A 25,557-nucleotide genomic window follows, 5' to 3' on the forward strand; every position below is an offset into this window, starting at 1 on the left:
ATCTCCGCTGGATCGAAATAATCGCGATATCAACTTGACAGATTTTACAGAACAGGCAGCTTAACACTCTTACCTGCTAATTCAGATAACCAGAACAGCAGCACTTTTCGGACCTCCTCCAGGTCTTTCTCGGAACCACCATTTACCGCAGGGCCGTGCTCGTTGTCCTACTCACCTTCCGCTATCCGGAGACTGGCTGTTCGAATTCGGAAAGCGGGCCATCTCGGTCCCGCCGCACACGAAGACCTATCACCTCCACTACTTCCGCGCACCACATCACGACGGGCTCGTGCGGTATCCCAACTTCCAACTTTGGTTCTAGAAGACAAACATGATTTTCAAAGGTACTGCTTTTTATCATGAAGAAGGCAAGCCACGACTGTCAAAACGGAACTGTTAGTGCAATTTGCACGCTAAGTGCACTCGATGTTTTTTTTTCGCAATAGTTGCCAGTCGGACTGGCTGTTCGGCACTTTCACATTGTTCAGCTCCCGGCCAGCACACTGGAACTCCGCGGCAGCACTCTATCAGCTATCGCACCCCGACCACTGCTGCTACCCATCACTGCTCTCTAAACTCTACTCTACTGTTTCCCAGCATAATATTTAGCTAGAATCTCAACAAGCCCTCCTCTATTTCGCACAATTTTAAGTAGACAATAGAGCGCGGCCGTTTACATGTATATTCATATCTCCTACTGAATGAATGCACGTCCACTCTCAACAGTTTTCAATTAATCTCTCCGTCGCCGTTTTTTCAGGTGACGCAGAACCCAACCTGCGCTCCCAACCCGAGAGGTAAGGTTCCTGCGCGGGCAGCTGTCACCGCTGCTGATTGGCTGCACGTCTGGAAAAACCCTAGAGCTCGGTAAGGGCAGTCCTCCCAGCTCAGCAGAGAAATCTGACAACGCCAGAGATTGAGAGCTGCCTCGTTCTGTCGAGTCAGAGAGGCTGTACGAGATCATGCGAGCGAGCTGTCGAAAATTGCTCACTACGGCGCGATTTGCCGTGTTTGCGTATGCAAGCAGGATCAATATCCTGCGATGCTGATTGATTCTATGGATGGAGTCAAGGGTTTTCTAATTATGGCATAACGCGAACGTACAGGCGCTCGAAATCCGGACGAGACCTAATTCCCGGCGAACGATCGGAACGCGTCCGAAAACTTTGCAGCCAAGGAGATCTTCCCGGTCTTTGCAATGCGCAAGCCAGCAGAATGATCTGCTCTTCGGTAAGGAGCGAGCAGTGCCCACAATTGCGCACTGATACGAATGATCCTCCGCGCGAGCTTAAAGCCGGGCTGTACGTGTACGTAAAATGCGATATGGGATAAAGTCTAGTCTAGATAGACCGCGCTGCTCGAGATTCTGGAAATTTTGTTGAGTTCGCTTCATGAAATTCTGTAGTCGAAAGAATCAGGTAGGCGGCTATGGAACGACTCCTGCTAAGTGAAGTGGAAGCTACAGATCGCGACCACGGCGGCGTGTGATACCAAGAAGCTCAACGCCTTCTCAAGCTCATACTAGCTCTTCTCAAGTTCATACTAACTCCTCTCAAGTTCATACTGGACACAATAGAACTCAATGATATTCCATGCCCCGAAATGAACTACACTGAAATACATTCGGATCTCACATATGAGCAGGCTTCTAGCGCGCTAGAGGGCTGGCCAGCGCTTCTCCGAAGAAGCCATCATCAGTGTATCGGCAAGAACAGGGATTTTTAGCTCAGAGAAGATAAATACTGCGTGGTTCACGTGGTGGCCGGACTTCCGTTCAGCGGTGGCCGTACTCCAAATCCTTCCGATCAGAAAATTTCATAATAAAAAAACGCGTCGAAAAATGATTGGCAAACAACAAAATGCTGCACATGCAAGCAAGCACATGCAAGATCTCGATCTGGCACAACAAATCAACATTCCTGCTTGCAGAATGCATGTGATCTTGCAGAATGCATGTGATTCCCAATCCGGAAGTGCCTTCACTCAAATCAGTAAGACTAGCGGACAAGCACACCCGCACAAAACAAGCCGTCCGGCCTTTTGGTGCCCAGCAAGCTAACTACGGCTGGATCAAGTTCCGTCCTGATGGAACTCCGCCATGCGGGCGGTCGATGAGCCGCCCTCGCCCGCCCCACGCTAGGCAGTTTGCGTTTTGTGGTATTAGATTAAGATTTAAAGTAGACTTGAGCCGCACCAGCAGTTCTGGAAAGCGGGTAGCAAACTTTAAAATGTAGTTCCGCTCTGCCGGACCCCGAGTTTTTGACACCCGCCTGCGATCAGCAGCAGACGACGACGAATGGGGAAGGGATGCTGCCATTGTGTCTTGGCTTAAAAGTATATCTTTGTTTACTCTGGCTTGAATTGGATCTTTCAGAATAGCAAAGATAAGTTTATTTTCATTCTTGTTTATCGTTGATGAACATTTTCTATCTTCACAGCATCAACAAGCTCGATTACGTGATGCATATCACCACCATCGGCTCGCTACGATGATCTCCAAAGAAGACGCCTTATTTGTATATCGGAAGGAAATCGCATGGACCACTTGTCACATGTATTTTCAAAAACAAATCAGAGCCGGTACGCTGACAAGCCGAACGGAGAGCTCGCATTTCTCTTTTCGTAGTCTGAGCGTCTTCCACGATCTTGATAGTTCGACATAGTGTCGATACCTTTAAAGTTCCGGCGAAGTTGTACTCCCCTCCGCCCCTCCATTGGAAACCCTCAGCTCGACTCTCCGCAAGCGGATTGCGCGAACACCACAGTACAGGCTTCCCCCCAAGGTCGGTATCCACGGATTTCGTACCAGTGGGGAGTTTTTGTTGCTGCAGCCATGATACGAAGAGCTAGTTGGGTTACGAGAATTGGATTCCTCTGGTCCAGCGGTCGTCGCACTCTTGATAGTCCCAGCCAGAGTCAGACTCAACATAAATAGTCCACGCCGCCCAGGACGTGTCACTCCCTCTCTCTCTCTCCACAGGCCTCTCCACTCGTTTACACACAATGAAGTTTTCCGCCCTCACTCTTATCCCGGCCGTGCTGGCGCTTGCCACCACCGCTCTTGCCAGTGTTCGTGTTCGCATGTACACTGTCTCCACTTCGACTGCTCTCAACGATCTCGATCTCGGTTCGCAGCTCGAGACTGACGGCGAGGGTTACATATTCTTGGGCAACCACGGTGGTCAGTTCTACTACTACGATGTCCTGAACACCTCCTTCCACTCCGACGCTACCTTCGGCGATGTCTACTACTTTGCCATCGAGGACAACATCGTCAAGTACACCACCGACACCACCAAGGCCATTTCCAAGTGGACTTACAGTGCTACTCTCTTCTACAACTCTCTCACTCTCTACTGGTATGCTTGCACTGCTCAGGATGATCCGGCGGGATACAACGAAGGCCAGTACTTGCTCATGCACTACGGCTTCGGCGCGACTGTTCCCAAGACTTGCACGAGTATCACCGTCAATGTTCTGGCGATCTAAGAAATCTGCTTAATGAGCTTCAGTTTTGTTCTCTGTCGCACGCAGACGAATGGAATCTATAGATTAAGCGGGTTCGGGATAAGACGGATATAACCTTGAGGGTTTTTGGGATTTCTTTTTTCAGGCTTTGTTAGTAATTTGCGCAGACCATATTCCTCATTTAATACCAATGTATTTACTTCTATCGTGATTTTACTCCCTCGTAGATGTTCAACGAGCAATTGTTGTAATGAATGAGTTAAGAGCGTATGACTTGGACGAACGAGACAATGCTGCCGTACGGCCGATATGTGCGGACAGTCGGTTGATTTGCAAGGTGCCGCCATTCTGCTATAATCAATGCTAGAAACTATTAGGTCCTATGAGACACCCAGTCATGACTAACTTCTCTCGTTTACAATCAGGTTTGTCTGGAAAGAAGACATCTGGACCATCCGCTTTTTCCCAGCCTACCGCTAGCTCCCGAGGCGCGTCAGCTACTACGATGCTCGCAAAAACATGAACAGCCGTAAAGGGTAGTATAAAGACTAGCCTATCATGTGTGACAGCAAAAGTGGCGGCCGAATGCACAGTCTGCGGCTATCCGCGATAGATGGCGTGGCAGATGGGTTGAGCAAGCTAAGGCCATTCGCTGATGGACGCCCACGGCGCTTCGGCAAAAGCAAAGAGAGAAGACTAGAAAGACGAGTCCCGACCAGGCTAAGAAAAAAAGGCAAGGCGTTCTTGTGGTGGGTGGAAAGAAAGACAAGACGGCCAACGGCGGACTACTACAGATCAGCCTGGCTGGATGTTTCCGTATTTGATCGTACTCTTGCTGATCGGTCTGCCTGCTGCTGCCTACACAACCAAACTTGTGGACCACATATTTCAATTGCGATAATAAGTCGGGAATTTGCGTGCCTTCCAAATCGGGCTGTTCTGCGTGCTGCTCAGCGGGCAGTAATTATGTCGATTGTTTTGTTTACATTTCAGTTGCACCATTCGCAGCTTTCAATATTTGATTCCTCGTACTTTGACTGCAATTGAAAGCGGCGGGCATGCAGGACAAAGACGAGAATAGAAGGATGGAATTCCGAGACTGACGCTTCGCTTCGGCCGAGTCCAGGCGCTTGCAGGCAAAGGAATAGTGGTGCAACTCAGCGCACGAGTTCTGCCATTGAGTTTCTGTTTTGCACGGGAGAAAAGCGAGAGCAGAGAGAAGGTCTGTGTGCTCTTTCTCACTATCAGCATAAAAGTGATAGAGGCGCTCGAAAAGCAAGTCCAGTGCAGCGGAAGTTGATCAGCTCGCGAGGTAGACGATGTTTTCCTGAGCAGCGAGCGTACACTTTGTCGACACCGCGGTCTGAGTCGAGGGGACGTGCGGCGGGGTGGGGGGTACCGATGTGGAAGAGCCAGCAAACGGGATAGCACCGAGCTATGGAAGGCTTGGCTATGTTCTTTTGGATCTGCATAGTTGAAAGCCATCGGGACGGAAAAGAATTGCTGCAGCTCGCAATTTACAGCAGAGAAAATAACACCGGCAGATACTATATTGGTGAACTACCTGTGTTTAGGATATTTGTAGGGTCCAGTTCGGCTTGGCTCTATACTAAATCGCGGCGGACCCTGCGAAACAGAAACCGTCTGACACATCTCCTGAAATCTATGAAGTAATCTACAACGGCCGCTTTATCTTGCTTAACGGCGGGGAAGCGCATCAGCGGAGGACAGATCTGGAACGGCGTCCACGCCAGATGCTGCCGGGCGAGCACGGGTACACGAGGTGATTTTTGTTCGCGCCAGTATCCGATTCGGGTATAGTTTAGAGTTTATGGAGCGAGCCGCACGACCCTTCCACTGGTACCTGTCATTCCAACCATCCCATTCCTGCTCGTGCTCGAGAGGACCGTACCCAGCGGCCGGTCGATTCGAATTTACGGGACGGGATCCAGCCCTTGGTACTCGACGATGTACATAGCCTTGGTAGCTCTTAGTGTGCTAGCTCGTGTTGGTCTGTCTGCTCTGCTGCCGCCCACTTGCGGGACTCAACGTATCAACCCATCATAAAAGGCGGCGTATTCCCCAATGACTTACTGTCCCTCGTCCTTGTGCCTTCACCTTCACTTTCGTTTCATCCTCCGGCAGTTCACAATGAAGTTCTTCATCCCCACTCTCCTGACCCTCATCGTCACTGCGTTCGCGCTCACCACCGAGACCGAGCTCATCGTTGTCTCTGGTGACACCGGTCTCACCGGTCTCTACCTCGACTCCCACAAGGAGGCCACCGGCACCAGCTGGGTCTTCCTGTCCGAGCAGGGTGATGTCCAGAAATTCTGGAGATCTACCGATAACTCGACCTTCCACACTGCCTACTCTGACGCCGGTACTTACTACTTGCACATCAAGGACAACTACCTGGTCATGACCACCAAGGCCTACTCTGAGTTCACCGTCGTCCCCTACCTTGCCTACAACGGATTGACTTCCTACTTCTACGCTTGCTCGGGTCTCTCTGACCCCAACGACTACACAGATCTGCAGTATCTGGTTATGTACTACGATTCCGGCGAGATTGTCCCTGCTGGATGCAAGACCATCTACATCAACGTCATTGCTATCTAATCGAGTCCATCGAGCGATGTGCTAATTCCATCAATGGGGGGTAATAATGGGGGTGTGTTTAACTTTTATTGTGATACCTATTATTGTTAATAGTTGCCTGAACTTATAATATTGTGTTAATTGTATGATTATATGTGCGAGTGTAATCATGCCGTTGTCACAGCTAGAAGTGGATCCAGAGGATCAAACATTGAATGAGTGAATATCTGCCAACAATTATTACTTTTTTGCATTCCGTAGTCATAACCAACCATAGAGTGAAAATCGAAAGTCGATTGATTGATAATAATAGAAGCTGCTGGAGCGGATGGTCGTCGCCGCTGCTTACTTAGCACAGCGTAAACTGCTGCTGTACCGTAGAGCAGACCCGGCGCTTGCCGCGAAGTGGGGAAGGTGCACCGTGCCGCCGTCTGCTTTGCTTTCCCCCGCCGATCCCACTTATCATCGATACCGTCTCAAAAAATGCTCGTTTGGCCGTCAATCGCTCGACCGGAAGCGTCGCGTCGATTGCACGCAGGCTTAGTACCAAATAGTCAGCCGTAGTGTGCGGCAGTCAGCCCGACTGCTCAATCCGGAAAGCATCGACTCTTCCCAGGCAGTCGGTTCTCATAATAGTTATTTTTTTTGCCTGGGGTCTGGTTTTTTTCAGTGCCTGCCCGTTCTTCGCGCCTGCGTTTACAGACAGTCAAAGAGGAAAATGCTATGCAGACCACGACTGCTGATCTTTTCGAGATCTGAACCCCACAGCTGTGCTGCTTGCTCGATAAAAATGAGAGAGATGTAATGATGGTTCTAGTGGGACAGAAGTCTTAAATATATGCAAATAATCACACAAGCAGCCGAGATGCGCCAAATAACCAGTGGGGTAAAAAGAAAATAGAAGAATGAGTACGACCGGATCAAAAAGCACTCGTTCTGCGATTCGTAATCCGACCGAACAGACATTAGTGAGAAGACTGAGCTCGATGCACACCTGCCAATTCACAAGAAATATTCAGTCATTGTGTTATGCTGCTCCTGCTGCTGCCTGTACTCTTCATTCTCCGGCGCAGCATCGAATACATTGAAAAACCTCTCTCCGGTAGCGCTGACTTCAAGTACCGAGGCAAGGTTGCCACAGCGGTAGCAGTAATTTGGCGCGGACCAGACTGTTGATAGCCGGTCGTCGAACAGAACTTGGAATCCTTGTTCACACAGCTGGTGGGCGCGTAATATATGCACCATGTCGTTCACGTGTAAAAACTTTTTGACAATCTCGGCGCCGAATGTGTAGCCTGCTCCTCTAGTTGATATGCCGAAATCCTCTTTCTCAGGATCTGGATCTGACCAAACCAGATCTGCCATGGGGCCCTCATGTGGAATCTCTTTGAACCTGTCAACAACTTTTATCTGATCTATAGAATGCACGTTCGGCGACAGTCCTGTAGTTTATGACAGAGTTAGCCATCAAATCAGCCAAAGATCAGCAATATAGATCCAAACAACACACCTCCATGAATGCAAAAAATCCGATCATCAATAACAACAGAAAGTGTTAGATAGTCAAACATATCTGTAAAGCAATTCCAAACATTGACGTTGCCGTATTTCGCCTTGCACTCGCTATAGAAGCCGTAGTTTTGCGAGATACCCCGCGACTCGTGATTTCCCCGGACTAGGTATATTCGATTTGGATATCTCAATTTAAGGCAGGTGAGGAGGGTCATTGTCTCTATACTGAAATAACCCCGATCGACATAGTCTCCTAGAGTTTATTAAATCTGCGGTCAGACGAGCAGTTTGAATTATTTGAGATCAGGATGTGGCATACCCAGGAAGAGGTAGTTTGTATTTGGAGGGAATCCACCCACTCTAAAAAGTTCAATCAAGTCGAAGAATTGCCTGTAAAATGCTCACATATCAGCATCTGCTATTGAAAAATCGCACCGAACTCAAACTCACCCATGAATATCTCCTACTACCGACACAGGCGCCTTAATATGAATGACATTGCTCTCTTTGATAAGCAGTTCTTTTGCCTTTGTACACAGCGCCTCAACCACAGACTCTGCCAGTTTCTCTCTTCTATAGAGTCGTTCGATGCAGCTGTCGAGATCAATGGAGCCTCCGCCTATTAATTATACCGGTCAGATTACAAAAACCTCAGAGCAAACACGAAGAATAAACAGAATAAGGGGGAGAAACTAACTGATAAGGTCCGACATCCCAAACTGCACGCAATCTGCAAGCTTCGCAACAGATGTCTGACGCGGAAGAAATCAGATTGTTGTTCTGCCTGGTGGGTTTATATGCTCAAAATCCTGTGGGGGAGGCAGGCGACGAGAGCATTCGCGATGCACTCTTATGCAGAAAAGGGATGATGAACAAACAGTATCGTTAAGCAGATCAGCTCTGCATATACCAACAATTGACACCGGTGTAATGCGCTCGAACAGAGGAGATGCGAGCTGTCTGTAGGCTGACAAAGAGAGCCAGATATCTTCAAGTCCTTTGTAAACACTTTGTGACCGCGGCCCCCATCGCCCACTGTGGATTAAGGTTTTGGGTCAAGGTGCTGAGCACAGCTAAAACCGAGTTTTCAAAACAAAGTCCACGTCAACACAACAAACAACCCGACTCGACCGGAAATAGGTGCAATTGCGCCGTGTTTTCTGTATTGTTTTTGTTTTTCGTGTCGGATTAGGGAACGGGACTTGTCATGAGTTCGTATTATTCACAGAGGCCCAGCTCACCGCCGCGCGCGCCGTCGTCGGTGGTGCCTTCACACAGTCAAGCTCAGCCTGGCGCTTCGTGGCCACCCCCTTCTCCTCCTTCCCAGCACCACCCCGAGACCTCTGCATATCCTGCGAGCTACTACTCACATGGTGCTTATGACGCCTCGTACTCAAGAGATCGGGCAGGCTACCCACCCCAGCCGGCGCCAGCAGGCGATCGAGGTCTAGAAAGCGCTCCATACGAGAGTAGCAGGCACCGGTACGACGACCGCGGCCAAGCACCACCTGCACCCGCCTACGCTGATCCATACCCCGGAAGACCCTACTCTGTTCCAGCAATGCCGCCTGCTCCGCTGCCAACCAATCGCCCCGGATACCCACCCTACGACGGTGGCGCGGCACCCCCAGATCCCTACCCGCGCAGTCGAGACCCCTATCGTCAACACAGCTACCGATCCGGCGAGTCGCGCAGGAGCCCTCCTCCTTTTGCTGCCAACAATGCTGGTCAATCGAGAGGATATTACTCTTCGTCACAACAGCCTTCCTTTTCATCATCAAATCAGTATCGTCGCGATGATCAGCGACACGAGAGACAGTACAGTTCAGGCGGCGTCCCGAGTATGTCGGCGTCGTATCCTCCCCCTTCTCCTACGCGTGGCTCCGATCCCTAGTAAGTGCTCTGTAATATTATCACAACTTCCATCGACTAATGTGTGCAGCTACCGCTCTCGCAATCGTCAACGTTCCGTCTCGCCCGACCGAAGAGCAAAATATGGTCACGGGCCAGATCAAGGCCACCAGTCATCGTCTTTCAGATCGTCTCGGTCAAATCACCCAGAGTCGCGGGAACACGCACCCCGCGGATCTTCAAATCAGGGCGGTAACTATCGGCCTAAGCCCGTGCCAGCTGTCGTTGGCGGTCCGTCAGATCAACCTCAGGCACTTCAGCCTCTCACATACCATGTCCCCGAGCCGGCGAAGGAGATTCGTGCGGAAGACTTTGTCAACGATGCTCCATTACCTGTATTCCGTACGATTTATGACTTTTTTTTACTTCTACTCTTTTCGATAGGCATACTGAGTTCTGTTTATTCCTTCTAGCTATCCGCCCTCCACAACAACTACGTACACCCCTATCAGCCACGTATGCCGAGACAGAGGCGCAAAAATCCGGCACAGATCTTGTACGCGATTCAGAAAACAGAAAAATTCGAGACCCTGCTCGAGACATTGTGGACCGGAAAGCGTTGACGAGAAAGCATCCTCCAAAGATCGGAAGAAACCCTGCAGATCCACTAGACGACGTTCCACTTCCACCTAGTGTCGGACCAACGACAGGATCAACGCCTGGCAGAGGGAGATTATCAAAAAGAGAGGCAGAGGTGTCGTTAGAAAGAACGGTAAAGCGGATGCGCGAAGGTGAGGACGGAGATGAGGAACATCGAGGCGGAAGCGCCAAGAAGATCCATCTAGATCTATCATCGTCGCAAGTGTCGTCGTCATCTAGTAGTACCGGCAGTCGCTTATTTGCCCGGCCGAGCGAGACAATTGCATCTGAGGCAACACCCGCTGGAGATGGCAATCTACCCGAAAATCTACTGAGAATTGTCGAGGATACTCTGGCGCAGATCCGTGGTAGTGGCCGAAGTGGTAATGGCCGTGGTGACAGTCAACAAAAGGGCGCGGATGAGGGCGCTGCAGATACAACAGATGCTGCCAATTCTGAAAAATAAGCGTCATTCATATTCCATTACATCCAGCAACTTTTATACATTTTTTATCATCAGTTTTGCTCCATACACGATATCATGTCTCTCACAACTCAATACCGGAACATCTCGCACACAAAAAGAAGACCTTACTTGATTCCTTGATTTACCACAGTTCATCTTATCTATCGCTTCTGGAATGAAACCCGGGCTGTAATTTGCTTCGTTTATTTTTTTATCTGATTGCGTCGCTTTGAGCGATTTATTTATTTGCGCAGAGCAAGATTTTGCTTATATCTAGAATCACCTGCAGAACCGAGATGGAGTATGGGGCATATGACTATATTTAAGTACGAATATTTTGTAATTGATAGCTATACAATGATAAATAATGAACAGTCATGACTATTAAACTGCTTCTGAGAGTATACCGCAAAGTTGATAAGGTTTAAAGGTTTGGCTGAACAGACCACAGCGCTGACTTTGATTCTGTCGATGCGCGGCGTCACAAAGTTGCGCGCTGTCCTGAACACCCACATTCCACCCAGCAGCCCATCCATCCGCTTTTAATCACCACAACCGCTTCTTTGAGGGAGCAAGCTAGTCTGCAGAAGAACTGCTTACAGTAGGGCTGCTTTGTTTGCTGCCGTGCTTGGTCTGGATCTTTCTCCCTGGTGAACCGGCGGCGCTTCTCACGGAAAGCCGGTAGATGCGCCGTCTTTCCTAAGCTCATCAGTACACTTCCAGACCGTATCCTTCGACACTGTCTATTTTTGCTCTTGGTTTGAGAAATACTTGGACTGCTTTTTGGCATGGGTGTCGTCACAAGTCGGCCGGACGAGGCTGGTAGCGTGTATCTCACAGATCAGTCGCGCTGTGAGTGATCTCTTATGTTATCCCCATCCATCATTATGATTCCAGACTAACAGATCCGCTTGTCTCTTTTTCATTGTTTTCTGCAAAATAGTTAGTATATCTAGTATATCGGTTGTTAATTATGCCACCCAAAGGCCTATCCTGCGAATAGCCCCGACAGCCGATCGCCGCGGGTTAGTACCGGTGCGAGAGGAAGGATCGCCGATGATTGAGTTTGTTCAGGATATCGAGCCCAACAGTCTGATTCCGATTCTCCTGAAGCTCTTGAACGACGGCGGGCTCGAGATCAAGTTCAAGTTGGCGCTAAACAAGAGTGCTGCCGAAGGGTTTTCGATGAATGGTCTGACTTTTATGAATTCGTGTAATGGGAAGCAGATAGACACGATGTTGACGAAGGAGTTGCAAAGTGATCCAAACGTGCGTTGCTTTATAAGAGTTGCTATACTTTGAGATTCGTGCTGACTTTGAATTTATGCAGATTCAAAAACGACAGAATGTAATGTTTATAGGTGACTACAGTGCGAATCAAGGCGGCGTGATCGAATTTGAGTGGACATGGGTGTGGTCTCCGCCTTCAGATCTAAACGAGGTTTTCAACGGATGGCGAAATACCTGCGTGGTGAGTTAATACTCTATACTCTGTCATATTCGATAGGATACTGACGGTATTGATAGTTTGCCGAGTACAACCGGCACGAGCACAAACTCAGCAAAGTCGCGCAATTCTCGTTCTGGGTGCAGGACGCAACCAGATCGGTATGGTCGATCCCTCAGTCTCCGCGGCAGCTCAACATTGCACGGTTCGGCTCGCCGTCGAATTTCAGCGATGATTCAGGCCTGGATGGGTATCAAGGAAAAGGATCTGCCGCTGCTGCCGAAGTGCTGGAGAATCCGGAGGCTTATTCGGTTCCGCTGGCGCAGATTAGTACGTCTTCTAGCTCTGCTTCTGCATCGGGCGTGCTATCGGCGTCGTCGAGTAAGGCCGACGAAGGCACGTCATATACTGAAGATGGACCGCTGTTCCGAGCTACGGTGGCGTCGCTTGAGAGGAAGACGGTGTCGTTGAAGGCAGTGATCAAGAAGCTGCTGAAGCGTACGATCCAGATGCACGAGACGCAGGAGCAGTACTGCGCAGCGTATGCCGGATTTCTAGAGAGCCTACGAGAGGCATCGAAGGATCTAGTATCGCTGAGGCCTGCGGTTGAGACCTTTTTCGACACGTCTGGGAGGGATATACTGAAGTTTGAGAAGCGAAGTAGTGGAGCGCTTAATTCGCACGTGATTGAACCTCTGCGTCGGCTGTATGATGTCGATATCAAGGCCGCGGACGCAAAGAAGCGAGAGTTTGACGATGACTCGAAGGAATACTACGCCTGGCTGAGTCGGTATCTGTCGATGAAGCAGGAGGCAAAGGGCAAGAAGAAGCATGATGGCGATACAAAGTACCAAGACAAGCGGAAAGTGTTTGAGTTGAAGCGATTCGATTACTATACTTTTATCCAAGACATGCACGGCGGGCGGAAAGCAAACGAGACGGCGTACCAGCTGAGCGCGTACGCGAGTGCTGTGGTGAAGAGCTTTGAGGATACGTTTAAGAGTATGCAGCTGATAAGGCCGCAGATTGACGGGATGCTGAGCTCGATGAAGGAGAAGAAGGATACATGGACTATTCGTCGGACGGAGCGGGAGGAGAAGAGACGTGCGCTTGAGCGGTCGGCGATGCCGGATCCGACATTGAACGGGCCGGGGTCTTCCGGTTTGGTTTCATCAGGAGCGGATGAGTACTCGAGAAAGTCAGCGCAGCCAAGCTTGATGACATCGCCGGCGCCGCGGGATGCGGCCAAGTCGGCAGAGTTGGCGCATCTGGCGGGAGGAAGTTCGGGGGGTACGGACGACGACGATTCGCAGAGCGATCGGCGAAAGGAAGGGTTGCTGTGGGCGATGTCGCGGCCGGGAGGGCATTCAGATCCTCGGAATCTGAACAAGCCTGGCTGGCACAAGTTTTGGGTGGTGCTGGCGGGGGGTCAGTTGTGCGAGTACACAAACTGGAAGCAATCGGTGGAACTGCACAACGATCCTATTAATTTGCGAATGGCGTCAGTGCGGGAGGCTAGAGGTACTGATCGGCGGTTTTGCTTTGAGGTGATTACGTTGCAGTACCGGAGGATATATCAGGCTACGTCAGAGGAGGATATGTATTCGTGGATCACTGCGATCTCGAATGCGATTTCGAGCACGATCGAGGGGGGTGAGACAAAAGATCCTGCTGCTGCTGTGGCTGATCGGGCGGGAGGAGGAGGAGGAGACTCTTTGTTTCCCAAGCCTAGTCCTAGCACTCCGGTGAGACAAGGATCACCGGTGAATACCCGGTCTGGGGGGCTCGTGGGCGATAGTGAAGGGTATGATGGGACGGAGGGCGAGATTCAGCCGTCACCGATCACGACTACGGAGAAGCGCGAGTCGTTGCTTCGACGGGTGCGAGAAGCGGATGCGGAGAACGCGATTTGCGCGGACTGCGGCAACAGCTCGAAAGTGGAATGGGTGTCGATTAACTTGATGGTTGTGCTGTGTATCGAGTGCAGCGGGCTTCATAGGTCGCTGGGGACGCATATCTCAAAGATGCGGAGTCTGACGCTGGATACGACGTCGTTCACGGCAGATTTTGTGGAGGCGCTGGTGAGGATTGGGAATAGGAACGCGAATATGGTGTGGGAGGGGCAACCGAATGCGAAGATCGCGAAGAAGGAGATGCAGCGAGTGATTGCAGAGCAGCAACAGCAGCAGCAGCAATTACAACAGCAGCAACAGCAGCAGCAACAGTCGCAGCAACAGCAAGCACAGACACAACAGTCATCACCGCAAGCACAACAGATTCCTCAGCCGCACTTTCAGCACCTGCACATTCATCACCAACAACCACAGCAGCAGCAGCAGATGATGAGCCGATCACCACAGTCGCCAGCGACGACGGCAGGCGGCAGCGCGTCGGGAAGCAGCGGGGGCGCAGCGCGACAGGCGCGGCTGGCGTTTATCACGCAAAAGTACGTGGACAGAGCATTTGTGGCGCGCGTGCCGCAGCCGATGGCGGCGCTGTGGACAGCAGTGCGGAAGCAGAGCATAGTGGACGTGTTGCACGCGCTGGCGAGTGGAGCGAAGGTGGACGCGCCGGCGCAGGATGGGGATATATTTCTTTCTGCGCTGGTGCACGCGGGAGGCGAGGCGAGCGCGTTTGCGGTCGCGGAGCTGTTGTTCCAGAACGGGGCGAAGGTGCCGAGTGAGGTGCCGGCCGAGCTGAGGATGTCTGCAGCGGCAGCGGCGTATATTGCGCGGAAGCAGGGGCGGAGTGTAGGAGAGGCGACGCAAGCGATGTCGTCGATGTTGCTGGACGGGGGAAGGCAGCGGAAGGGAGCGGGGGGGAAGGTTGGAGCGCGGAGTAATAACTGAGGAGATAATTGATAATGGGACCGTGCGGATTGTACATAAATAATGCGATAATGGTAAGTATAAATACAAGAGGTTAGTAAAAAGGATGGGTATTTCCTAGTTTGGGCGTATTTTAAGAATAGCAAGCGGCCGAGCTGGGCAGCTGTCAGAGAGTCGGTGGCCGTGGCTGGTCAACGTTGCCTAATTCGGACAACAGCTCGAAGCGAGCGGAGAGTCACCGCTTTGATGAGTTGTGTTGTGGTTGTGTGTGTTTTAGTTTTTGTTTTGTTTATTCTGCTGGTTTGCTGGATATCTGCTGCAATTGCAATAGACCTACAAATCATTTTCTAACAAACAATACAAACAACAGAACCAGATGCCATTTCCAGACTGCTTCTGTCTCTGTCATCTGCGCTGAGCTCGGTCCCGCGCCACAGTGACAAAATAAATAAATCAATTTGCAGCCACATCGTCAGCCACACCTCCATCGCTCGCTTTGTCTGCCTTCGCGTCGGCCTCTTCTCTTTCTCTTCTTCCTCTTTCTCACCGACCCTCTCTCTGCTCTCTTTGTTGCCGTTCTCTAGTGGATTTGAGTACTTCTACAACACATTTTGTCGTCAGATCCGTCGTCAGGGCACTCTAGCTGCCATGCTCGCCCGCTCTTACCTCCCCGTCTGCTTCCTGCTGAGCTGTACGTATCCTCTTCCCCGATCCCCTCATCTCCTCCCTCTTTTCTTCCCCTCCTCCTTCCTCCTCCTCTAACACCCCTCCAGACCTCCTCATCTCAGCCCTTGCACTCTCCTTCCCAGAAACACCCTCTTCCTCCTTCCCGCGTCTCTCAGACCCCCTCCCGCAGCAAGATCCAGCTCGGACCGGCGCTCGTGGATCTAGACCTCCCGACCGGGCCCACTACGCTCCACAACCGCCCTACCCCGACGCCTCCTCAAGTTTCCGCCGCTCCGAAAAAAGTCGTCGCCGTCTCAGCAGTAAACAGTCCTCAACCTCCCTACTGTCGGCTAAAGACTTCAAAGACTCGCCAACCGCAGACGAGATCACAGACCTCGGCTCCTCCTCCACCTCGACCTCCACATCCGCATCCAACTCGAACCACAACACCCACAACACAGACGACCGAGACCCGAACCAGAGCTCGCCGATCTGCGACCTGCTTATCGAGCCGCCGCTTTTCTCGCCGCCCGACACGCGCACGCAGCCCGGCATCGTCGCGCTGGTGGTGGGCATCATCACGATCGTTACCGCGAGCTTGATGATGTGATTGGGTTCGATCTCGACGCTCTTCAACCGTTTTACCTCCGATGCGATCTGCGGTTGTGTTCTACTAGCCTTTGCCTTGGACTCTCGTTCTTTCTGTCGGTAACGATCGTGATGATGTGACTGGGTTCGATCTCGACGCTTTTCAACCGATTTACCTCCGATGCGATCTGCAGTTGTGTTCTACTAGCCTTTGCCTTCGACTCTCGTTCTTTCTGTATTGTACATCATCTTCGACACAACCGCGGAGCCTAAATCAGCGCTCTACAGTACATATCCCTCCTCCGCGTTGTACCTTCTCTCTTTCTTCGATTGTATTATTTTTTTATATATCTTTTGGCGCTTTGTTATTGGTGTCGGCGTACGGCTTTTTTTATTTGTATATTTATTCACCATGTTTGGTTTTGATTTGATAATTTGAGGATAGTTACTCTTGTCGCAAGAGATCTATTTTATATCAAGTGATTCTACAACTCTCTCATCTCCCGTCCTTCGTAATTACTACCTCCTTCGTAACCTACACCTACAATCCAAGGCATACGTTCAAACCTACACCTACAGTCCACGGCATACGTTCAAACATGGTAAAATTACAAGAAGATAATTCAAATACATAAAAGCGTTAATTACACGTCGAGCTATAGATTGATCAAGTTACAAGCCTCATACTCTTTCTCATCTCCATATTCCTTCTTCTCAAAGTAACAACCTAAACACAAAAAAACGAAAGAAAAAAACAAAAACAAAACCGGTTTGCGTACATGTAAATGTGATGTGCAATCAATAGGTGTTCAAAGTCACTTTACTGCCAATCAATCGCTGGAACCCGCTCTTATCCAAATACACCGTCTTCAACTTCGTCTTGGCCACCACCGTCGCCGCGCGCGGTGCATCGTTGAGCAACGCCAGCTCGCCGAAATAATCGCCCTTTGATAACTCGTTCACCTTCCCTTCGCCTTCCTTGAACACCTCCGCCACGCCGTCTTCAATTAGGTAGAATAGCTCGCCGACCTCTCCTTCCTTCACCACCGTCTCGCCGGCTTCAAACGTAACCGCCTTCAGCGCGTCCGCGATCTTGGCGCGTTCCCAGTTGTTGAGCGTGGTCAGCACCGGAACTTCACGTAAGAAGCCCTCGTACATCGATCGCTTGGACGCCGTGCGCTCCATCAGAATCCGGCGGAACGTCGTTCCGTCCAAAACCCAGAGCACGCAGGGCTCGGTCGTGATGACGGTCGCGGCACGGGGCGCGTTGTACATGAGCGCCAACTCGCCAAACGACGAGCCCGCGCCGGACGAGGACAGCTTCTCGCCGTTGACGTGGTAATCCACGCTGCCGGATTCTATGAGATAAAACTTCTCGCCTTCGTCGCCTTGCTTGATGATCGTCACGTTCGCAGGCGTCTGCTTCTCCTCCAGCACGTTCAACACCGTCTTGAGCGCCTCGTCGTCCAGGCCCCGGAATAGAAAGTTCTGCGTAATAATCCGGTTCAGTCGCTCGAGCTGCTCGGGAGTCTTGAGCACCGTCCGCGGGCGCCAGGTCGACGTCGAGTTGGACGGCGAGAGCGATTCGCCAGAGACAGAGGTCCGGCGATTGGAATTGAAATTGCTCGGCAATGGCACCGTCAAGATCGGCTTGCTCTCGTCTGTGCTTGATCCGGCATTGCTGCTGCCGGTCGTCGTCGTCGTCGTCGACAGCTCTTCTTGCTGCGGGATCGGAGGCAGTGTGGTCGATGTCCGCGAGGCGGAGGTTGTGGATGCTTGCGAGGAGGATGCTGGGGTGGGTGAAGCGGCCGCGGGGGCTGATATCGCGGCGTCGGGCGCATGGGTCATCAGCTCGTCAATCTTTTCGACCGCAGCGGGCTGGAACGAGAACGAAGAGGAAAACATGGTGCTCGCGGATGATGACTGCGGCATCGACTGGCGACGCCGGGTACGAAGTCTCTGTTCCTGGTGGTTATGCTACCTGTTCACAGCACTCGGGACAGGTGCAGCAGTAGTTAATGTTGCGTGATTTGTTCAGGTCGGGGGTGCGCCTGGAGGAAACAAATCAGCAGCAGATAGAGACTGGGAATTCCTGTAACAAAGCAGTGCACAACACAGTATCTGCTTCTGAGGATTGCCGGTGATTCCGCTGTTCGATGGCGGCAGAATGGACTGGGGGTGATGGCGGTGACGACGACGACTGCGACTGGGAGCTGAGCGGGAGACGTGGGTTGTGCTCAAGTGCAGAGTTGTTGGTGATTTATGCCATAAAAGTGTGGTGTCATGTGACTTGCGGGTTTCAGCGATCAGCAGCTCGGAAATATCTCTGCAGACGCTCAATGCTCGCGGAGGTGGAACTGATGTAGAAGAGAGAGAATAGACTGATAATAACTACTTATTGAATATATCTTTTGAGCAGATCTGCTCGCATTAATTGCACAGCAAGAAATGAGTGTATGACATAATCGCTTACTCGCAGCTGTATTCTGGAGCCCGCTGCACAGATCAATTTAACGCTGCGCAGCGGTGGCCCGGCCACCATCTTTGTCTGCCTCCACGACGACCACCGCTGCTTCTCGAGTCTTTTCTGCAGGTTTTGAGGCTATCAATTAGTCGTGAAAGAGTGTGCTTTGCTCAATTGAACTGCTGATCGCTGCTCACTAGATCAAACAGTCTGACGCAGCAGCAGGGCGTGAGGCAGTCGCAGGTAGAGTCTATATGAGCATCTGAGAGTCTATGAGCAACTGAACAGAACCATGCCTACCTACGCTCAAGATCTGCCGCAGACAAAGCGATTTGATGAGTTCAAGACAATTGGTGAGTCTTCTTGACAATCACCTCCTTGCTTATTGATTGCATATCTGTTATTGCATATACTAACAGCCAGCAGACTGGGTCCAAGACGCCGCGCGCGACCAACTCCGCACTCGCCTGCGCAAGTCGCGCACCTTCCGCGTCTACGGCCGCGCAACCTTCTCCACCCTCGTCTCGCGCCTCACAGAACTGCTCGAGTCGATACAGGGCTGGCTTGTGCTAACGCTGATCGGCCTCGTCGTCGGCTCCTGCGCCGCAATCCTCAATATCGCGACCGAGTGGCTCTCGGGCTTCAAGTCGGGATACTGCAGCACCGGCTTTTACCTCAACGAGGAGTTTTGCTGCTGGGGCGAGGAGGACGGGTGTCCGGAGTGGCACGAGTGGTCGAGTTGGACGATCGTCAACTACGTCGCATTTATTCTCTTCTCGGTCGCCTTCGGCACCGCGTCCGCATACCTCGTCAAAATCTACGCGCCTACCGCAGCCGGATCAGGCATCTCGGAAATCAAGTGCATAGTCTCAGGTTTCGTCCTCAAGGGTTTCCTCTCCGGCTGGACCTTTGCCATCAAAGCCCTCGGTCTCCCTCTCTCGATCGCGTCCGGTCTGAGTGTCGGCAAAGAAGGCCCGAGTGTACACTACGCGGTTGCCGCCGGCAACGTGATTGCCCGACTCTTCCAGCGGTACCGGCACAACGCGACAAAGATGCGCGAGATCCAGACCGCGTGCGCGGCGACAGGTGTCGCAGTCGCGTTTGCGAGTCCGATCGGAGGCGTGCTGTTTTCGCTCGAGGAGATTTCGTCAAAGTATACGTTGCGGACGATGTGGAAGAGCTATTATTGCGCTATGGTTGGGATCGCTACTCTAGCTGTAGGTTCACCTGTCTGTGGCTTTATTGTGCTTTTGCTGACATCTTTAGGCATGGAATCCGTTCAGGACTGGACAATTGGTAATGTTCCAAGTACACTACGACCGCGACTGGCATTTCTTTGAGATCGTGTTTTACCTCGTCATCGGCATCTTTGGCGGTCTCTACGGCCTCTTCATTACCAAATTCTTCTTCATCGCGCAGTCATATCGCAAGAAATACCTCGCGAACTTTGTGCTCCAAGAGACGGCGGCGCTGGCGATGCTCACGGCCATGCTGTGCTACTTCAACATCTTCCTCACGATCGACATGACCGAGTCCATGCAGATCCTGTTTCGCGAGTGCATCGGCAGCGACGGCGGCGAGGTCGAGGATTACCACGGCCTGTGCTCGGCCGACAACCGGAAACGCATGGCGCTCGAGCTCGCGTACGCGGTCGTCGTGCGGTCGTTGCTCGTCATTGTCTCGTACGGGCTCAAGGTTCCCGCGGGCATCTTTGTGCCGTCGATGGCGATCGGCGCGTACTTTGGCCGCATGGTCGGAATCGGCGTCGAGGCGCTGTATGCCGCGCACCCAACATCTGCGTTCTTCTCGGTCTGTAATGGCGAGGAGCAGTGCATCACGCCGGGTACGTATGCGTTCTTGGGCGCGGCGGCGGCGTTGTCGGGCATCATGAACATCACGGTGACGGTCGTGGTCATCATGTTTGAGTTAACCGGTGCGCTGACGTACATTCTCCCCACCATGATTGTCGTCGGCGTGACAAAGATCATAAACTCGCGCTTCGGCAAAGGCGGCATCGCCGACCAAGCGATCGTCTTCAACGGCATGCCGTTTATCGACAACAAAGAAGAGCCCGAGTTCGACGTCAACGTCGCGGCCGCGATGACGAGCGAGTTGACTGTCTTCCCCGCGTACGGCATCACGCTGGCCGAGATCGAGACCGCGCTCGCGGAGAGCTCGTATGGCGGGTTTCCGGTAGTCGAAGATCGGCAGTCTATGCTGTTGATGGGGTTCATCGGCCGCGCGGAACTGATGTATGCGATCGAACGCGCAAAGGGGAACAGTGCAATCCAGCCCTCAGTCACATGTTTCTTCACGACCCCGGACCAAGACCCTGTGCAGATTCCGCGGACGTCGCGGAATCGAAGCACGATTTTTGAAGCGCCGCCGATAGACGCGGACGCGGCAGAGCGCAACGCGACGCAGGAGTTCGAGATGGGCGAGATGCTCGACCGTCAGGAGATCTCGTCTCCGTCCAATCTCGCCGTCGACAGCTCGGGTCCGACATCACGACCGCTTTCTCCCGCCCCACCGCCCTACTCCGAAGAAGGCTACGACATTTTCGGCAGCAGTCTCGTGGCGACTCCTCAGGAGAGCAGCAGCAGCCCTCCGAGCGACGAACCAGGTTTACACGTCGACTTTGCGCAGTTTATAAATCTTTCGCCGATCACGGTGAACCCGGATTTACCGCTCGAGGCGGTCGCGGAGACGTTTGTTCGCGTCGGGCCGAGGGTGGTGTTGGTTGAGGAGCGCGGGGTGTTGGTGGGGTTGATTACGCAGAAGGATTTGCTACGGTATCATTTTAGGCATCCGCATCTTCATCATTAGCTGTATTTTATGTCTTTGTTTCGGGTTATATAGAGATAAGTTTGTTTATAGAAGTGATAATTTAGACCATATCATTTACACTATATACTTCACATACCAGCAATTATTCATCTAATCGCGACATACAAAACCAACTAAATCAAACCAATTTTATCTCTAGGTTCATTATGTATATAATTATTTAATCGTTTTTTACTTCCAAACATAACTTGTATTCGATAACATCTCTCTTTCTTCTCCTAATCAATGATGGGAAGCAAGCGCGCTCGCCTTATCCTTGTTCTCGATCGCGCCCGCAATAGTCTCCTTGCCCTCGACGATCGCCTTGATTTTCTCATGAATATCCTTGTACGAGTGGAAGACGTGGTAGGGAATACCCTCACGCTCGCAGTAGGTGATCAAATCCCGCCCGACCTTTGCAAACAGCAAATCCGTCTCCTTCGCGGCCGACAAATCCGACACGCCGTCGCCGGCGTAGAACAGCATCGGTCGAGACTCGTCCGGGAGTTCGGCGAAGGGCTTGATGCAGCGGGACTTGTCGTGGCCGAAGCCGGACTCGTCGCGGTAGACGATGTCCCATGAGCCGTCGGGGTGGACGTCGACGTCGTTGGCGACGATCTCGATGGAGTCGGCGGCGTGCTGGCCGACGAGCTTGGTGAGGAGCGCGTGGATGATGGGTTTCATGCCGGACGAGACGATGATCACGGGGAGGCCTGCCTCCACGGACCACTTGTAAAAGTCGGCGAAGCCGGGGTCGAGCTCGACGTCTGAGGGGGTAAGTAAGTGGCTGTACTGTGCGGTTAAGGTAGTGAGAGAGACAACGTACGCGCTTTCAGGTACTCGATGCACTCGGGGAAAGGCTTCTTAACCGACTTGAGCATCTCTGTGAACGAATCTCTGTAATTTTCATATCAGCATCAGTCGCAGACAGATGGATAGAGAAGGTAGATACCTGAACGTCATCTTGTCCTCCAGCACAAGTCTGTTCAACTCCTTCCGTCTCTCCTCGCCGAAACCGATGTTGTCGGTCATGTAATCATTGCTGTCCTGTATTGACACGGGTGTGTTAGCGTCAATTGTAAGAAGGGGAGGGGGTAGATGTGTGTGGGTTGGCGTCGAGGTGGTGGCGATGACGTCGTGTCCTTTCTTCGTCCTCAACTTCGAGATAGCTTCAATTCAGACGACCTCAAACCTCAACTTCGAGATAGCTTCAATTCAGACGACCTCAAAGTTGACTGGCAGCTCTTCTTCTTCTAAGCAGCAATAATACCATTTCAAACAAGGAATTGTCGTCGAAAGCAACGAGCATCGCCGTCCCCAACTTCCACCATCCCACAGCCATGTTTCATACATCCCCCATCCCACACCCACACCACACACAGCACAATCATCTAGGAACCACAAACCTGGATGGTAACAGTGCCGTCCCAGTCCGTGAACAGCATAGCCTTGACGTTCGGAGCAACCAGCATTTTGTCAATTAGTTCTGTGTACTATTTTATATATATGTCAATCTCAGGCTCTCGAGAAAGGTGTCTGATGGAAGTATATGACGACGAGGAGGAAACAATCTGTGCCGCACGGAGCCTCTTTTTTATTTTTTTTTATTTTTTTTTTTATTTTTCATTGAAGTGGAATAGGGTTCGCAGATCCCGCCGGAGTTGCTAGTTTGGGGATTGCGTTCAAGGAATAACAGCAGACTGGAAAAGTGTTGGAGACTTTTGTCATAGTATTATCAATGGCTGACTGTATTTGTATTCTGATTTGGAGCACTCTGCGCAGAATGATCTTCTATTCATAGACTGTCCTTCTTTTAACCGGCAGCTTCTAAAATCCGAAAACCAGACATCCGACAATGACGTAGATGATCTCGATAGTTGATACTGATATTCATTGAAGCAACCTCAAATGCAAGCGCTTTTAAGTTCCTTGAAAAACGATACGATAAAACAGAAAAACCACAAAACTAAAACAGAACACCGCATTTTATTCGCGTAATCAATGCTTAAACTGCTCCTCCGTAACGCCCTTGCCCATCGCAGCCGTACTGCTCACGCCGCCCTGCACCATCTTCAACAGCGAATCAATGTACTCCGCGCCAGACCACTTCTGATGCTTGACGACCTCGACTCCGAGATCGATCTCGGGCTGCTGCACGTACTGGCCGTACGCGCGCATGCCGATCTCGGCGTACTTGCGCGAGAAGTCGTCGACCGCGAGCGCGGTCGTGTGCAGGCCCGCGAGCGTGATGAACTGCCAGACGTACCCGAGCTTGCCCAATCGCTTGATATACGTCTCTTGGTCCTCGACCGCCATCGCGGTCGTCCAGTTGAACGAGGGCGAGAGGTTGTACGCGAGCCACTGGTGCGGGTGCACGGCCTTGACGCCGAGCGCAAAGTCCTCAGCCTGCTTGTAGTCCGGGTACTTGCTCTCCATCCACAGCAAGTCCGCGTAGGGAGCATACGCGACCGCGCGCGCGACCGCGTAGGCGGTGCCGCCCTGGATGCGGTAGTATCCCTCGCGCGTGCGCGGCGCGTCCCAGTTCCAGAAAACGTCGAGTCCCGTGAGCTGCTTTGCGATGATGCGAGCCTCTTCGTTCGACTTGCCCTTGATTGCGGACTCGAACTTTGAAACCAGCGCGTCCTTGGAAGCGAACGAGCCGCTCTTGATGGCGTCAATCACGGCGTCCTTGTAGGTCTTGATTCCCGCAACCGCGATCCACTCGTCCTCGATCTTTTGCAGATCGGCGCCTTGCTTGCCCGCTTGCTCGGCCTTGATCATGATCGTGACGAGGTCGGGCAGCGTGGGGTTCGTCGAGCCGAGGATGAACGGGTGGTCGCGGTAGTCGATCGTCGAGGTGATGAGCGTCGCCGCCTCGGAGTCTGTCCGCGCGATCGCGAGCAAGTCGACGCCCATGATGTCGGCCTGCGCGCGGATCGCGACAAGACGGTTGATGTGCTCAGAGGTCGGGACGAGCACTTTGCCCGCCATGTGTCCGCACTTTTTAGTTCCAGGCGCCTGGTCCTCGATATGAATACCAGCAGCGCCGCGCTCGATGAACATCTTTGTGAGCTTGAGAATGGCAGTGATGCCGCCGTGGCCGGTATCAGCGTCGGCGATGAGCGGGCGCAGAAAGTCAATGTAGTTGAGCTTTGCGCGCTCGGAGGGTGAGACGGAGAGACGGCTCTCGCGCTGCTTGCGGTCGTGGAAGAGCTGCGCGAACCAGAGGTGCTCAACTTTGTTTGGGACGGTGTCCATCGGGTAGTCAGCGAGGTCGGGCGAGGGCTCGTTCGAGGTCGAGGCCGTGGAGGAGCATTGCCAGCCAGAGACGTAGATCTGGAGAGGAAGAGGAGGTTAGTGGGCAGATTCAGGGGGGACGCCACCGCCGCACTCGGGCGCACGCCAGACGATGAGAGGAGTCAGGCAGAGGAAGAGAGATGACTTACGGAGTCTAGGTATTTCGCCATCTGAGCGACGTGGATGGGGTCGAGAGCACCAAAGGTGAATGATACGGATTTGTTCTGGGGAGGTGTTAGTACGTTGCAGAGACGGAGGAGACACAAGCAGACACAAGCACGCGACAACATAGAGATCAACGAGGGAAGAGGATACGCACCTTGTCGTGCTCCTGCAAGAGAGCAAAGAGCTTTTTACTCATATCGCTGGAAGGGTAGGAGATCTTGAGAGAGCCACGCTTCTGGACGATGGATTCAGCGGTGTAGACGCGCTTGGTGTGTTTCCATCGGGGATCGGCCCACCACTTTTTGACGGCGGCGACGTCAGCCTCGTACTGGCGCTGCTCGGCGTCGAGGTCGATTGTAGAGTATGCCATGGCGAGGATAGTGAAGATAGTGTAAGAGAACAGAAGATAGAAGAGAAAGAGAGAGAAGATGAAAGGAAGGGGTGTGGGGAAACAAAGAAGGGCCGAGGAAGGGTATATGTATTTGTAGTCTATCGTTGTACGCCGGGCGAAGGGACGGCGAGCCGCGGTCAGACTCTTCTCTGCCCTCAACTCTCCTTGTTTTCTGCCTTTTCGCCCTCTGCTCTCTGCGCCCTGTGAGTAATTCTCTTCTCACGTGTGCCGACGCCGTCCCCGCATGAATGGCGGCCCGTCGGCGCCGGCTCGGACCCCAGCGCGCAGTTATACCGCGGGCGCGGTAGAGTTCAGATATAGTATTGCACAGGTGCTACCGCCCGCCCA

At 52.2% G+C, this 25,557-nt stretch overlaps 10 protein-coding genes across 10 annotated transcripts; 6 read left to right on the plus strand and 4 right to left on the minus strand.

The window, feature by feature from the left end:
• The first annotated feature begins 2,973 nt into the window (after nucleotides 1-2,973).
• Nucleotides 2,974-3,761, plus strand: BZA70DRAFT_283961 (uncharacterized protein). The gene has a single exon (XM_064913522.1). The coding sequence runs from the start codon at nucleotides 3,004-3,006 to the stop codon at nucleotides 3,487-3,489; it is 486 nt and encodes a 161-aa protein (XP_064766171.1). The 5' UTR covers nucleotides 2,974-3,003; the 3' UTR covers nucleotides 3,490-3,761.
• Nucleotides 3,762-5,321: 1,560 nt separating this feature from the next.
• BZA70DRAFT_283963 (uncharacterized protein) lies at nucleotides 5,322-6,310 on the plus strand. Its single transcript, XM_064913523.1, has one exon. The coding sequence runs from the start codon at nucleotides 5,554-5,556 to the stop codon at nucleotides 6,088-6,090; it is 537 nt and encodes a 178-aa protein (XP_064766172.1). The 5' UTR covers nucleotides 5,322-5,553; the 3' UTR covers nucleotides 6,091-6,310.
• Nucleotides 6,311-6,842: 532 nt separating this feature from the next.
• BZA70DRAFT_82687 (serine/threonine specific protein phosphatase) lies at nucleotides 6,843-8,607 on the minus strand. The gene is made up of 5 exons (XM_064915447.1): nucleotides 8,279-8,607; nucleotides 8,032-8,200; nucleotides 7,901-7,971; nucleotides 7,580-7,834; nucleotides 6,843-7,511 (listed from the first exon to the last, which is right to left on the minus strand). The coding sequence occupies exons 1-5, from the start codon at nucleotides 8,292-8,294 to the stop codon at nucleotides 7,072-7,074; spliced, it is 951 nt and encodes a 316-aa protein (XP_064766173.1). The 5' UTR covers nucleotides 8,295-8,607; the 3' UTR covers nucleotides 6,843-7,071.
• A 60-nt stretch (nucleotides 8,608-8,667) lies between these two features.
• On the plus strand, nucleotides 8,668-10,919 carry BZA70DRAFT_283966 (uncharacterized protein). The gene is made up of 3 exons (XM_064913524.1): nucleotides 8,668-9,474; nucleotides 9,524-9,834; nucleotides 9,906-10,919. Exons 1-3 carry the CDS (start codon nucleotides 8,789-8,791, stop codon nucleotides 10,535-10,537), a joined length of 1,629 nt encoding a protein of 542 aa, XP_064766174.1. The 5' UTR covers nucleotides 8,668-8,788; the 3' UTR covers nucleotides 10,538-10,919.
• On the plus strand, nucleotides 10,906-15,132 carry BZA70DRAFT_283968 (ARF GTPase activator). Its single transcript, XM_064913525.1, has 4 exons — nucleotides 10,906-11,389; nucleotides 11,481-11,806; nucleotides 11,868-12,008; nucleotides 12,065-15,132. Exons 1-4 carry the CDS (start codon nucleotides 11,326-11,328, stop codon nucleotides 14,831-14,833), a joined length of 3,300 nt encoding a protein of 1,099 aa, XP_064766175.1. The 5' UTR covers nucleotides 10,906-11,325; the 3' UTR covers nucleotides 14,834-15,132.
• Nucleotides 15,133-15,291: 159 nt separating this feature from the next.
• BZA70DRAFT_312611 (uncharacterized protein) lies at nucleotides 15,292-16,567 on the plus strand. The gene is made up of 2 exons (XM_064914993.1): nucleotides 15,292-15,503; nucleotides 15,586-16,567. Exons 1-2 carry the CDS (start codon nucleotides 15,461-15,463, stop codon nucleotides 16,086-16,088), a joined length of 546 nt encoding a protein of 181 aa, XP_064766176.1. The 5' UTR covers nucleotides 15,292-15,460; the 3' UTR covers nucleotides 16,089-16,567.
• BZA70DRAFT_283971 (cyclic nucleotide-binding-like protein) lies at nucleotides 16,568-18,444 on the minus strand. The gene has a single exon (XM_064913526.1). The coding sequence runs from the start codon at nucleotides 17,996-17,998 to the stop codon at nucleotides 16,865-16,867; it is 1,134 nt and encodes a 377-aa protein (XP_064766177.1). The 5' UTR covers nucleotides 17,999-18,444; the 3' UTR covers nucleotides 16,568-16,864.
• On the plus strand, nucleotides 18,437-21,439 carry BZA70DRAFT_283972 (chloride channel). Its single transcript, XM_064913527.1, has 3 exons — nucleotides 18,437-18,883; nucleotides 18,957-19,747; nucleotides 19,797-21,439. The coding sequence occupies exons 1-3, from the start codon at nucleotides 18,823-18,825 to the stop codon at nucleotides 21,354-21,356; spliced, it is 2,412 nt and encodes an 803-aa protein (XP_064766178.1). The 5' UTR covers nucleotides 18,437-18,822; the 3' UTR covers nucleotides 21,357-21,439.
• BZA70DRAFT_283977 (HAD-like domain-containing protein) lies at nucleotides 21,421-23,030 on the minus strand. The gene is made up of 4 exons (XM_064913528.1): nucleotides 22,763-23,030; nucleotides 22,309-22,403; nucleotides 22,183-22,253; nucleotides 21,421-22,123 (listed from the first exon to the last, which is right to left on the minus strand). Exons 1-4 carry the CDS (start codon nucleotides 22,826-22,828, stop codon nucleotides 21,600-21,602), a joined length of 756 nt encoding a protein of 251 aa, XP_064766179.1. The 5' UTR covers nucleotides 22,829-23,030; the 3' UTR covers nucleotides 21,421-21,599.
• BZA70DRAFT_283980 (Icl1 isocitrate lyase) lies at nucleotides 22,947-25,541 on the minus strand. Its single transcript, XM_064913529.1, has 3 exons — nucleotides 24,973-25,541; nucleotides 24,803-24,877; nucleotides 22,947-24,692 (listed from the first exon to the last, which is right to left on the minus strand). Exons 1-3 carry the CDS (start codon nucleotides 25,186-25,188, stop codon nucleotides 23,355-23,357), a joined length of 1,629 nt encoding a protein of 542 aa, XP_064766180.1. The 5' UTR covers nucleotides 25,189-25,541; the 3' UTR covers nucleotides 22,947-23,354.
• Between the last annotated feature and the right edge of the window lie 16 nt (nucleotides 25,542-25,557).

This window comes from Myxozyma melibiosi, assembly GCF_037950935.1.
Source record: "Myxozyma melibiosi strain Phaff 52-87 chromosome Unknown BZA70scaffold_13, whole genome shotgun sequence".
NCBI classification, from domain to species: domain Eukaryota; kingdom Fungi; phylum Ascomycota; class Lipomycetes; order Lipomycetales; family Lipomycetaceae; genus Myxozyma; species Myxozyma melibiosi.